Source organism: Phalacrocorax carbo, chromosome 1 (genome assembly GCF_963921805.1).
Source record: "Phalacrocorax carbo chromosome 1, bPhaCar2.1, whole genome shotgun sequence".
In the NCBI taxonomy this organism is placed as follows: domain Eukaryota; kingdom Metazoa; phylum Chordata; class Aves; order Suliformes; family Phalacrocoracidae; genus Phalacrocorax; species Phalacrocorax carbo.
This window is the reverse complement of record NC_087513.1, coordinates 218,757,681-218,769,683: the sequence shown is the minus strand read 5'-3', so window position 1 is coordinate 218,769,683 and position 12,003 is coordinate 218,757,681. Positions and strand designations below refer to the sequence as shown.

Genomic DNA, 12,003 nt, shown 5'->3' with positions numbered 1-12,003 from the left:
TGAAAAGTGTTTCCTGATGTTCAGAGGGAACCTCCTGTGCTTCAGCTTGCGCCCATGGCCCCTGGTGCTGGCACTGGGCACCACTGGGAACAGCCTGGTTCCATCTTCTTCATAGCCTCCCTTCAAGTATTGATATACTTTGATAAGATCCTCCCTGAGCCTATTCTGCCCAGTCAGCAGCTCTGTCTGTCCTTAACTACCCTTACTACCCAGGTGAAGCTCGTCTTTCACCCTGTCAAACCCATGCTTATTCTCAGTATGTTTTTCAGGTTGCTTCATCTGTTAGGCCACGAAAGCTGAGACCTTGCCTCCCAACACCTGCTCTCTGCAGGTCCCATGTTCCCCTCTCCACTGGCTCCCTGATAGGATCTCCTGGCACACAGCACCCTGCCACGTGCCCCTCACTGCTGCCTCTCCTCACAGGTACTGCCATCCTCCCGGGTGCTGCCACGGCCTGATGCCACTGTGCTGACCCTGCACCCTCTCGAGGGGGTCAAGCCGGGGTCTGTGATCGGCTCAGTGGCACCCCCAGATGCCCCTGCGCGAGGACAGCTGACCTACACAGTGGTAGGAGGTGGTGGGGATGGCACCTTTGTGGTTGACAGTGTGACAGGGGAGATTTATGCTGCCCGGGAGTTGGACTATGAAGCTGGGGCACGGCACGTGCTTCAGGTGAGTGCTGAGGACATGCAACATGGCTATCCCTCCAGCCGACTGGTGCTGGTACAGATCCATGTACAGGACTGCAATGACCAGGCGCCCACCTTCCCTGAAGACCCCATCACCATTGTGGTGCCCGAGAATGCCCAGGCTGGCTCGTCCATCTTCACCTTCCAGGCACTGGATGGGGATGGCGTGGGTCCCAATAGCCAAGTGCGCTATGCCCTGCTACACCAGGAGCCCCCCGGGGCTCCCTTCCAGCTGGACAGCCACTCAGGGCTGCTGACACTTCGCCAGGGCCTTGACCGGGAGGCTGCTGCCTCCTTCCTCTTGGTGGTGGAGGCCATGGACCAGGCCCGCAACGTCAGCCAGCGCCGCTCAGCAGCTGTCACAGCCCGTGTGTTTGTGACTGATGAGAATGACAATGTGCCCGTGTTCCTCTCACCTGCTACCGTCAGCATCATGGAGGACCAGCCAACAGGGTTCGTGGCACTGCATGTGGTAGCCCAGGACAACGATTTGGGCGAGAATGGGCGCGTGAGCTACTCGTTGCGAGCAGGCAACAGTGATGGCCGCTTCCACCTTAACCCCAGCACTGGTGAGGGCCCAGGAGGATGCAGGGTGGGCGGCAGGGGCACTGGGAACTTGGGGGCTGAGGAGGGTGCAGGGGTACATGGGGATGTGGCACAGTGCACAGGAGGAGGGCATGGGCTAGGGATCCTGGAGGAGGGAGAATTGTGGGGTGCGGAGAGCCCCGAGCATGGCACCTGGTTGGCATGATACTGCTGTCTCTCTTGAGATCTGGCTGCCCCTGGCTCACCCCAGCGCCTACAGCCTTGCAATAGCTCTGTCCTGGGAACAGTTGGCCCTGATGCCATGCGGTCCCATGCCCCTCTCCCTGTGTCTGCAGGCGCACTCTCCATTGTGCGGGCCCTGAACCGGGAGGAGGTCACACAGCACAACCTGACCGTGGTGGCCATGGATCATGGTTTCCCACGCCGCTCCGCCACACAGCTACTGTCCGTGCTGGTGCTGGATGTCAACGATGAGGCTCCCACTTTTGAGAGGCCTGAGTATGAAGCACACATCATGGAGAACTTGCCAGCTGGCAGCCCTGTGCTGCAGGTGTTGGCAACAGACCGGGACCTGGGTGAGGATGCAGGGTGATGGTGAGCTGCCCAGTTTGGTCAGGGGCCCTTCTGGAGATGCAGCACCCAGGACTGGGTGAACTCTGCTCCCTCCCACCTGGTCTGGAGAGCCTGGCTGACCATGGAGAGAAGGATCATCACCTGGACTGGAGATGAGAGATGGGCTGAATCTTGGGAGAAGCTGAGAATGAGAACAGTGACTGTGATTGCCTCTGCTCCCCAAGACAATGGCCTTTGTCCCTTGGAGGTCCTTTGGCCCATCTTCCTGTCCACAAGCTGGGCTGGGCTGGGACCTCCCTCCATCACACATCTCTGCCAGGGAGTGAGATCATCATCTCCCACAGTCTGTGTGACACCTGGGTGGGAAGCATGAGAGGAGGGAGGTTCAGGGCTGTGAGCCAAATGAGAGGCTCCTGGGGTTGCTGCTGGGCTGCCCTCAAACCATGTTCCTCCCTGCAGGTGCCAACGGGCAGGTGTTCTATGGGGGTCTCTCTGGGGGCCCATTCTCCATCCACCCACAGACGGGGCTTATTGTCACCACACATGGCCTGGACCGGGAGGAGCAGGAGCAACATGTGCTGATGGGTAGGGCTGTGCTGGTGCATGAGAGGGGTACAGCAGGCATAGGGGTAGGGAGCACAGGGGAAGCAGATGGGTGCTCCCTACTGCTGGGGTAAGGAAGTATTACAGGGAGGGAAGGCCAGGGGAAGTGATGGGGATTTGTGGGGCAGGCAGGGTGTTGTTGGGTGGTTTGAGCATGCAGGAATGCCAATGATCCCATGCCTGGCTGCCCCTGTGATTGTGTGGACATTTGCATGTGACAGCCTTCAGAGTAGCTCCCAGTCAGCAGGGTAGCCTACAGTGCTCTTGTGTTCCTGCAGTCTATGCTCGGGATGGTGGCATGCCCCCCAACCTCTCCAAAGCAACTGTGCGGATAACAGTAGGGGATGAGAATGACCATGCACCACACCTAGAGAGTGAGTCCTGCTCTGTGGAGGTCCCTGAGAACCAAAGCCGCGTGGCACTCTACACCCTGCGGGCCACCGATCCTGACGGAGGCGAGAACGGGCGCTTGGAATACTACGTGGCAGGTGAGGCACACAGGGAGCTCTGTAGCTTCTTTCCCAGCAGTAGGTAAGGACAGTTCACCCTGGGTTGCCTGTGGCTCTGGGAAGCATCGCCTGTGGCAGTTCCTGCTCTGCTTCAGTTCTCTCCTGCTGCAAACCACATGTGGCTGCTGCTACTGCTCAGCCTTCTAGTTTCTCTGACCCCAGTGAAAAGCACCGCAAGATCTGGTCAGGCTGCACTTTGTCATTTCGCAGGCTCTTGTCTGGTTCTCCAGGCTTGGACTAGTTCCATACCTCTCTTGGCTACTCTGACCTGTTGAATTTACAGGTTTCTAAGTGAGATCTCTTCGCTGTTGTCATACCATGCATTATCTGGGCACTCCCTGTGGCAGCAGCACTGACCTGTAAGCTGTTAGAGTCAGTTTTTACACACCGCACACATGCACACACACAGCTGGACCAAGGAGGTTCAATCCCACTGGGACCTTACACAGAACAGTTCATTCTACCCTCCCTGCCAGGCCACACTGGGATGGGCTTCTTGCTGTCCTCTCTGGGCAGCACAGGGCAGGTCTCTCCTTGTACCAGTTGTAGTCATGCTGTCTTGTTATTCCCTCTCTTCTTTTTCAGATGGAGATCCTGGGCAGGATTTCAGCCTAGACCCAGCCTCCGGTGTCCTTTCCACTGCACGTGCCCTTGACCGTGAGCAAGTTGCTTCCTACAGCCTCACAGTGGTGGTGCAAGATCATGGCACCCCCCCACGCAGTGCCACCATGTCAGTGAATGTGCGGGTGTTGGACCTAAATGACAATGCACCTGGTTTTGCTCAGGCCACCTATGTGGTGGAGGTGCCAGAGGACTTGCCTGTTGGTGCCCTGGTGCTGCAGCTAGTGGCTGACGACCCTGACGAGGGCACCAACGGGCAGGTCTCTTACTACCTGGGCAATGAGTCACTTGGAATGTTCCAGGTTGAGCCACAGAGTGGGCACATCAGAAGTGCCCAGGTGCTGGACCGGGAACGCCACCCCAGTTACAGCTTCCTGGCCAAGGCTGTGGACTCAGCACCATGGGAGCCCAAGAGCGCAGCTGTGCGTGTCATGGTCACGGTGCGAGATGTCAATGACCATGCCCCTGCCTTCCTGCACAGCCCACTCACTGTCAATCTGTCCCGCCACACGCCGCTCAAGCAGGTTGTGGCCACCATGAGGGCAGAGGACAGGGATGCAGGTGCCAACGCCTCCATCCTGTATCGCCTTGCCACCCCCAACTCTGCCTTTGCAATCAACTCCTACACAGGGGATATCCAACTGCTGCAGCCCCTGGGCTCGCTCAGCCAGCGCCAGCGGACACTCTTCATCCTGGCCACAGACCTGGGGCAACCGGCACTCTCGTCTACCGGTGTGGTGGTGATCCATTTGCAGGAAGAGCCCTACCGGGGGCTCCGCTTTCCCCGGAGCACCAGTGATGTGGCCCTGCCAGAAAATGCTGCACCAGGTATCAGCTGGGCAGAGTCACCAGCTAGTGGCAGGATGAAATGGGACAGGAAAGGAGGGGAGTTGGGTGCTGGGCTGGCAAAGCTGTGGGAAACTCAAACCAGGGAACACTGCAGGGCCTTGGGAAGCTCTATTATGCCCTTGGGTAGACCCAAGGGACTTCAGGGTCTGACTGGTAATCGGGCTGTTCAGGATGGTAATCCCTGTGGGTTTACCTCAGGGTGTTCAGATCACTGTAGGCAGTCACAGGTGCCCTGTTTTAACTGGAAGGTCTCCAGGGGTCACAGTGAGACCATAGAGGGGCCACAGACAGGCCCCACGAATCCTGGCTCCCACCCCAAGGTTGCCATTAGATCTTGCTTCCTTCGGCAGCAGTGTCTTCAGGCAGAGCTGTGCTCCTATGGTACAGTGTATGCTGCCCACACACCACCCTGCCCCTCTCTGCCACCTGCCCTGAGACTGCTGCCCCTTCACACTGTTTCACTCTTTTCCAGGCACTGCTGTGGCAAGCATCCAAGCTATGCACATGGGGGGCTCTTCTGGGCGCATCACATACAGCATCATCAGCGGCAATGAGAAGAATGCTTTCCTTATCCAGCCCAGTTCAGGTACAGCACCAAGGCCACCTGGGGAAGCAGCAGGTGTGAGGCCACCTGTGCTCTGCAATTGCCTGCTCAGCTATCACAAGGTTCAGGGGGCCCCAAAAGCACAGGAACACAGTCCACACCTCTATACCAGTGAATTAAATAGTGTTACTGTTTGGACATGGACGCTAACCTGTCATTGTCCAGCGGTTGTTAGCACAGCTGCCAGCACAATTTGGGTCCCTCCTAACTGGACCTTTTCCCAAAAACTCCTAGGCCCGGTTCAGGAGTTAGCAGAGGCCAGGACCATTGCCGAGACGCAATCTGGGTGCAGCCTAGCTCAGATGACAAGTTTGGGCAAATGAGACATCATATGTTGGGGCCTCAGAGCCAGGCACCTGGACTGCTGTGCTTTATTCTCTGGTGTGCATGAAGCTGCTGTGACTGCAGCACTGCTGTGAATTCGTGGCTGTCCCTGTGCAGTCCCAAAGGTGACAATAAATGGGGAACTACTCACTGTCCAGTGGGCATTCAAAGGGAGCCCTCCCTCGGCACCAGACTGTTCCCTGAGCCATCAGCAGATGCTGAACGTGTATCAGTGGTGCTTGTGGGTGGCTGATAACCCAGGCAGAGTAGTGAGGTAGGTTGCAAGGTGCTGCCCAGGGACACTGGGCAAGCTGGCATTGTTTGCACCACATGCTTCAAAGGGCAGCCTTTGAAGGTCCACACACCCCTTGGCACCAGGGGAAGCCTGGCTGAGGGTAGGGTGAGGGGTGCCTTGCTGTGAGGTTGGTTCTTGCCCTGTAGTTTGAAAGAGACTGGGATATCACAACCCCTGATATCAGTACAGGCTGGGGGGTGAAGGGATTAAGAGCAGCCCTGCAGAGAAGGACTTGCGGGTACTAGTGAATGAAAAGCTGGACATCAGCCAACAACGTGCGCTTGCAGCCCAGAAAGCCAACCGTATCCCAGGCTGCATCAAAAGAAGTGTGGCCAGCAGGGTGAAGGAGGGGATTCTGCCCCTCTGCTCCACTCTGGTGAGATCCCACCTGGAGTCCTGTGTCCAGCTCTGGAGCCCTCAGCACAAGAAGGACACGGACCTTTTGGAGCGGGTCCAGAGGAGGGCACAGAAATTATCTGAGTGCTGGAGCACCTCTCCTACGAGGACAGGCTGAGAGAGTTGGGGCTGTTCAGCCTGGAGGAGAGAAGGCTGTGGGGAGACCTTGTTGCAGCCTTCCAGTACTTGAAGGGGGACTATGGGAAAGATGGGGGCAATCTCTTTAGCAAGGCCTGTTGTGACAGGACAAGGGGAAAGGGTTTTAAACTAAAGGAGGGGAGATTTAGACTGGAAAAAAAGGAAAAATATTTTTTTACAATGAAGGTGATAAAAGACAGGAACAGGTTGCCCAGAGAGGTTATAGATTCCCCCATCCCTGGAAGTGTTCAAGGTCAGGTTGGACGGGGCTCTGAGAAACCTGATCTAGTTGAAGATGTCCCTGCTCACTGCAGGGGGTTGGACTAGATGACTTCTAAAGGTCCCTTCCAACCCAAACCATTCTCTGGTTCTGTGATATGAGAAAGTCAGTCCTTGGAGCCCAGAATTCAAGCTGGAGCCTGTTAAAGCCCCATTCTCTTGTGCCTGCTAGATGGTTAGGTTTGGGACAGGATGCCAGGCTGACAGATCTTTCTGATGCTGTGCTTGTGCCCTATGCAGCCCATGACCACTGTGCAGGTCCTTGTGAGCCACCCGTGGTATGGCACAGCGTGCAATTTGTTGGCACTGTGATTAAGTATTGGCCACTGCAGGTCACCCATGGGCATGGCAGAAAATGCTCAGCCATGCAAAAGTACCCATCTGAAATCACAGTGCCCATGGCAACCCACTGTCACCACTCCTCCCCTCAGCTGCCATACAGGCTCCTCAGCACCCTGGTGTCACTGCGAGCTACTCACTGCACTGTGCTGCTGCTGCAAGCAAGCCACAGCATGGGCACTGAGAGCACTGTGGAAAGGCCAGACTAGCACACTGTATCTCGTGAAGGGGGTCCCAACCTCCACTGGGGCATGGCCCCACTGGGTCCTGAGGAACCTGAGCTGCAGCCTTGCATCATGGCAGCCAGCCAGCACCATGCTGAACTTCCCCTGCAGGACTGCCCACGCCCTGGCTGTCCCAGAGGGCCTCATGCCACCTTACAATGAAGCCATGTGCGCAGCCCGGCCACAATTCCCTCTGTCACCTGGCACATGTCAGCACCGAAACAGAGGAGCCCCCAATGCCAAACTGAGCTCAGGAGTTGGTACTCTGCGGCTCCTGAAACCCAGAGTCAACAGGCGGGTGTACTAAAACCCCAGTCAGGCTCACAGAGGTCTTTGACTGTGGAGAGCTGCTGTGCCACGGGCTCCCTGCATGCTCTCAGTCCCAGGGATTGATGCCTGTGAAGACACAGCCTTCACACACCACCATAGGAGTGTGTCTGTCTGAAGCTGCCATTCAGAAGTGAGCATTTCATAGCTATGGACCTGGGCCAAAGCTGCTATGTCCATGAAGGAGGGGCTGACAGGGTGTCACCCTGGCCAATTCTGTCTGGTCCCTAAGCCAGCACCCCGGTCTCTGAGCCAGCAGGCACCATGCTCCTGTGTGCACCCAGGTCTCTCAGCTGAAGCCTACATGGCTGCCATTATAGCCTGGGGGTGAAAGCAACCCCAAGTGACTCCCAGGCTGCCCAAGGGGCTGCCAGAGCTGCGCCTTGACCCACCTGTCCAGTTCAGAGCCAGGCTGTGCGAGAACAGCAACTGCTCAGATGTGCCCAGTGGTCCTCCCCTGAGAGCTGCCTGGTGCAGCACTGCACCACTGCAGCAGCTCACAACTGAAACCCTGTGCCAACAACACAGCTGGAACAGACCTCACAGAGCCCTTCTCCTCCCCCTTGCTTTACCACCCAGGTCTGCAGCCAGACCCGCACACAGGGACTGTGCTCCCCAGTGTTGGAGGCTGAGACCTTTTTGAGGTCAATCATGCAGAGAGGTCCCCTTTCCCTGCTGTCCTGGGTAGCATAAGCAGGGCTCTGCTATACCATGTGTGGCTGTGACACTGGTCTACGTGGCAAGCTGCTATGCTGTGCTGCAGCAAGGCCTGATGGGGTCAGAGAAGCACACCCCTATGGTCCCTGTCCCTTCACATCCCTTCAGCTTGTCTCTGCTCGAGACGTGTGCCGGTGGTTCTCAGAACACCCTGGACATGTCCTGGCTGCGCCTCAGTTGCACCTCGGTTGCTGTGGCAATACCACTTCATCTCAATGAGGAAACATTTCCCTTGGGCAAAGTGCCCAGAATACAGGATTTTTCCCTTAAAACACATCCCTCCTTGAGTTCCGTTTGTCTTTCTGTGAGACTGCCCTGCTGTCTCCCAGAGCAAGAGGCTGTATGCTGCAACCGGATACAGGGTGCTGGAGCAACACATTGAGGGAGGCCGAGGGGGTCTGGCACAGTGCTGCTCTCCTGCCCCATGCCAGCTGCCAAGCAGTGTTACACTGGGCTCCTGTCCTTCAGCTCTGCTGTGACAATGGGCCAGTGCATGGGCACCAGTCCATGACTGTCCTTGGCTGTCCCCAGGCTAATCTCTCCATGGAGCACCAGAGGTGATGTTCACAGAAGCTCTGTGAGAGCTTTGCATTAGAGAGCATACTTAAGTGTCTGCTGTGGACAAGACCAGAGCAGGGGAATGTCACAGGAGCATTCTCAGCCCCATACTGTGGCACCTCAGGTTCTGCTGCTTCTGTCCTAGTCAGGAACAACCCTTCAGAAAGCAGATTGCTGCTGACTGCTTTCCTTGTATTTTCTCTGGGCTAAGCCAGCCCTGGAGGCAGAGCCTGCTCTGGCAGCCAAATGCTGCCAGAGGAGCAAGGGAGCACAGCCAGCTCCCAGCCCTTCCGTCACAGGAGGTGAGGACACAGTCATTCTCCAAACCAGCCTGCCATGCTGGTTGCTGTAATCTGTGTTTTCCATTCCTGGGCATATGGCCTGGTTTCAGCTGTGTGCATTGGAACTCATGTTATCACGCAAAGCTGGCAGTGGAGCCCTTACGCAGAAGCTAAGCTTGTCGAAGGCCACACAGCTGTCCTAAATGCCCGATACTGCATCCCTATTGCCTGACTAGTTCACCTGGTGGTAGCAGGTAGATGCTGAAACAGGCTGCAGAGAGAGTAAGGCTCTGCAGGAGTCCCCAAGGCAGAAATTTAGCCACAGGAGCACAGTTCCTCATTACATTTGAATGCATGCCTGTAGGAATGCTGCCAGTCATTTTAGTATATCTTTTTGGATGCCTTTCACCTTCTTGGGTGGGACAGCAATTCCTTGTCTTTACAAAAGCCCAGTACACAGTGGCTCAGGAGGATAAGAATGGACATCTGTCCTCAGACCCCTAGCAGGAGAACTGCTGGCAGGTCCTACAGTTTCTTTGTAAGGATTTGACCTAGACTAAAAGCTGCAGTTACGTAACTTTGGCTTGGAGCTTGATAAGCTTGTGTAGCAGTATGGAGCCTGACGTGGAGCAGTTCTTTTTTAAACTGGCCATACCTCAGATGGTGTCTCCATAGTGGGAGGATTATTGCATGCTTTAATGTAAGCTGAGGCTGTCTGTCCTGAGCAAGGTGCAGGATTTATCGCCTGGGGCAGTTCACTGGGACTGATAAGAAGGTTGTCAGTTTGGAGAGGGCTCAGAAGAGCTCGGTGTGTTTGTTCTGCCTCTTTGAGAATGGATGGATGAGCAGAGGGATGGACTGAGTGCAAGGGAACAAAAGAGAAGATGAGGGATGGATATGCTGGTGCATCACTCACCTCCTCTTCACCACCCTGTCCTGCTGTTTCCCCGCTCCCAGGTGCCATCTCAGTTCAGGACTCCAGCAGCCTGGATTTTGAGGCCAGCCCCCGGCTGCGCCTTGTGGTCCAGGCAGAGACAGCAGCTTCCTTCGGCTTTATGGCCATAAACCTTAACCTGCAAGATGTGAATGACAACTTGCCACGCTTCCAGCTGCAGAACTACGTGGCGTTCATCTGGGAGTCACAGAGCTATGACTCGCCAGTCATCCAGGTATCGCTGGGGCACAAACAAGGATATGCGGGCACCTGGCCTGCCTTTCTGCTGGGGTGAGGAGGTGGGGGGCTGTGCCATGGGCGTGGGGCTGGCACCTACGGTTAGGTCTAGCCTTGGAGGGCTGTGGTCTGCAAGGCTCCACAACTGCACAGCTGAATCGCTCATGTGGCTTTGCAGGTCCTGGCAGATGATCTGGATCAGGGAGCGAATGGGCAGGTGACTTATGCCATCAACCAGTCCCTGCCAATGACAGGCTTGTATCACATTGATCCTCAGACTGGCACTATTACTACTGCTGCCATCCTGGACAGGGAGATCTGGTCCCAGACCCGGTGAGTGAAGCCAGACTAACTTGTGCCACAGATAGGAGGCGGGTGTAGTTGTGGAGCAGCATCCCCAAGGCTGCAGAGGATACTTTGCTACTTGGTGCTGCCCGAAGCTGTTAGCCCTATCTGTAAAATGTTTTTTGTCAAACAGCAGGAACTTAGGCTTAGTGTTAACATGGGGAACAAATGGTAACAAAGGCATGACACATGGCAATGAGATGAGCCAGTGCTCTGTTCAGTCTGGTCTCTGCAAAGCTGAGAAGATTGTGAGCGGGTGTAGTAGACTCTTTTCAGTGGCTGCATCCATTCCCTTTCCTGCCTGCTTAATCCAGGCCACGTATGCTCAGTGCACATTGCACTGCACCCTTCTACCCTGTCACACACACTCCCAAGTGCTGTGCGCTGCCCTGAACCCTCTTGCAAGTCCTGCATTCAGCTCAGGTCCTCTGGGCCCCTCACCCATGTGCACACACTCTAGACATCGTCCAGCCAGTCTAGTCATGTATATAAGATAATGGCAAACACTACACACAATGAATTTAAGTATTTCCGTGACCCTTTTACACATGCATGGTTCAGATGCAAGGAACAACTTCTGCCACCCCACCCAGGCTATGTTCTGTCCCCCATGTGCATGCTCCAGCGGCTACCTGTCTCTCTCCCCTCTTCCCAGGCACGAGGTGGTCTAGGGCATTCATTTCTTTCACATACCCATCACCATTCCACAAAAAGGCTCCATGCATTCCCCAACACCCAGATATGCTCCAGATGCCTGTCTCCCTGCACCCCACAACGTGTGCTGCCTGCATCATCTCCCACACACATTCCAGACACCTGCCCCTTGCACAGACTGAAAATGGTATGGGTGTATCCACTACTTTCCCTTGCAAAAGCCTCCAGCCATGCATGCATCTTTTGTCCCGTATGCCCATGCCAGGGCCGTTTATGAATCCACTGCCCTCTACATGCTCCAAACACTTGTGCCCACATTCACTGCCTGCTCGTATGTTCCCAGTGCTGGACATAAACCCACCACCCTCCAAATACACACCTCAGCTGTGCATCCATCTGCTGCCCTGCCCCATCATACTCTCGATGTACACACATCCACTGCCCCACACATGCACTCCAGATGCTCCGCATATATTCATTGCCCCAGACACTCCAGACGCTGTGCACAGTTCCACTACCACATGTACACACTCCAACCCTGTGCACACATGCAGTAACCCCCTGACATGTTCCAGATGCTCTGCATGCGTGCGTTGCTACCTCACACATATGGCCACATGTCTGTGAACTTTGTGCTGTGTCCTTGTGCTTGCCCACAGTTTGGTCGTAACGGCAATGGACAGAGGGACACCGCCGCTTGTGGGCTCTGCCACGCTGACCGTTGTGGTGATGGACATCAATGACAACAGCCCCACCATCCCGTTTCCCTGGGAGGTGCGGGTTCCAGAGAGTAAGTGCAGCTCAGCCCCGTGAGGTAATGTGTCACTGATGGCAAGAGCTAAGGAGCGATGGACACCTGTGGGTTGGGGAGAAGTCCCCAGAGAGGCCTGTCCATTCCCTTGTCAAGGGCTGGCTTGGGCTGAGCTCCCTGTGAGCCCTTCAGCAGGGCCCTGTCTGTGAT

The 12,003-nt window shown here is 55.8% G+C and overlaps 1 protein-coding gene across 5 annotated transcripts in view; it reads left to right on the top strand.

The window, feature by feature from the left end:
- Positions 1 to 12,003, top strand: part of DCHS1 (dachsous cadherin-related 1) — a 98,782-nt gene that overhangs the window by 79,592 nt on the left and 7,187 nt on the right. For all 5 annotated transcript variants that reach the window (XM_064441693.1, XM_064441692.1, XM_064441690.1 and 2 more), the window contains 9 exons: positions 424 to 1,258; positions 1,571 to 1,810; positions 2,268 to 2,393; positions 2,690 to 2,899; positions 3,506 to 4,369; positions 4,863 to 4,976; positions 9,830 to 10,041; positions 10,222 to 10,376; positions 11,702 to 11,832. In XM_064441693.1, the coding sequence (XP_064297763.1) occupies positions 424 to 1,258; positions 1,571 to 1,810; positions 2,268 to 2,393; positions 2,690 to 2,899; positions 3,506 to 4,369; positions 4,863 to 4,976; positions 9,830 to 10,041; positions 10,222 to 10,376; positions 11,702 to 11,832 (2,887 nt within the window). The remainder of the gene's footprint in view (positions 1 to 423; positions 1,259 to 1,570; positions 1,811 to 2,267; positions 2,394 to 2,689; positions 2,900 to 3,505; positions 4,370 to 4,862; positions 4,977 to 9,829; positions 10,042 to 10,221; positions 10,377 to 11,701; positions 11,833 to 12,003) is intronic.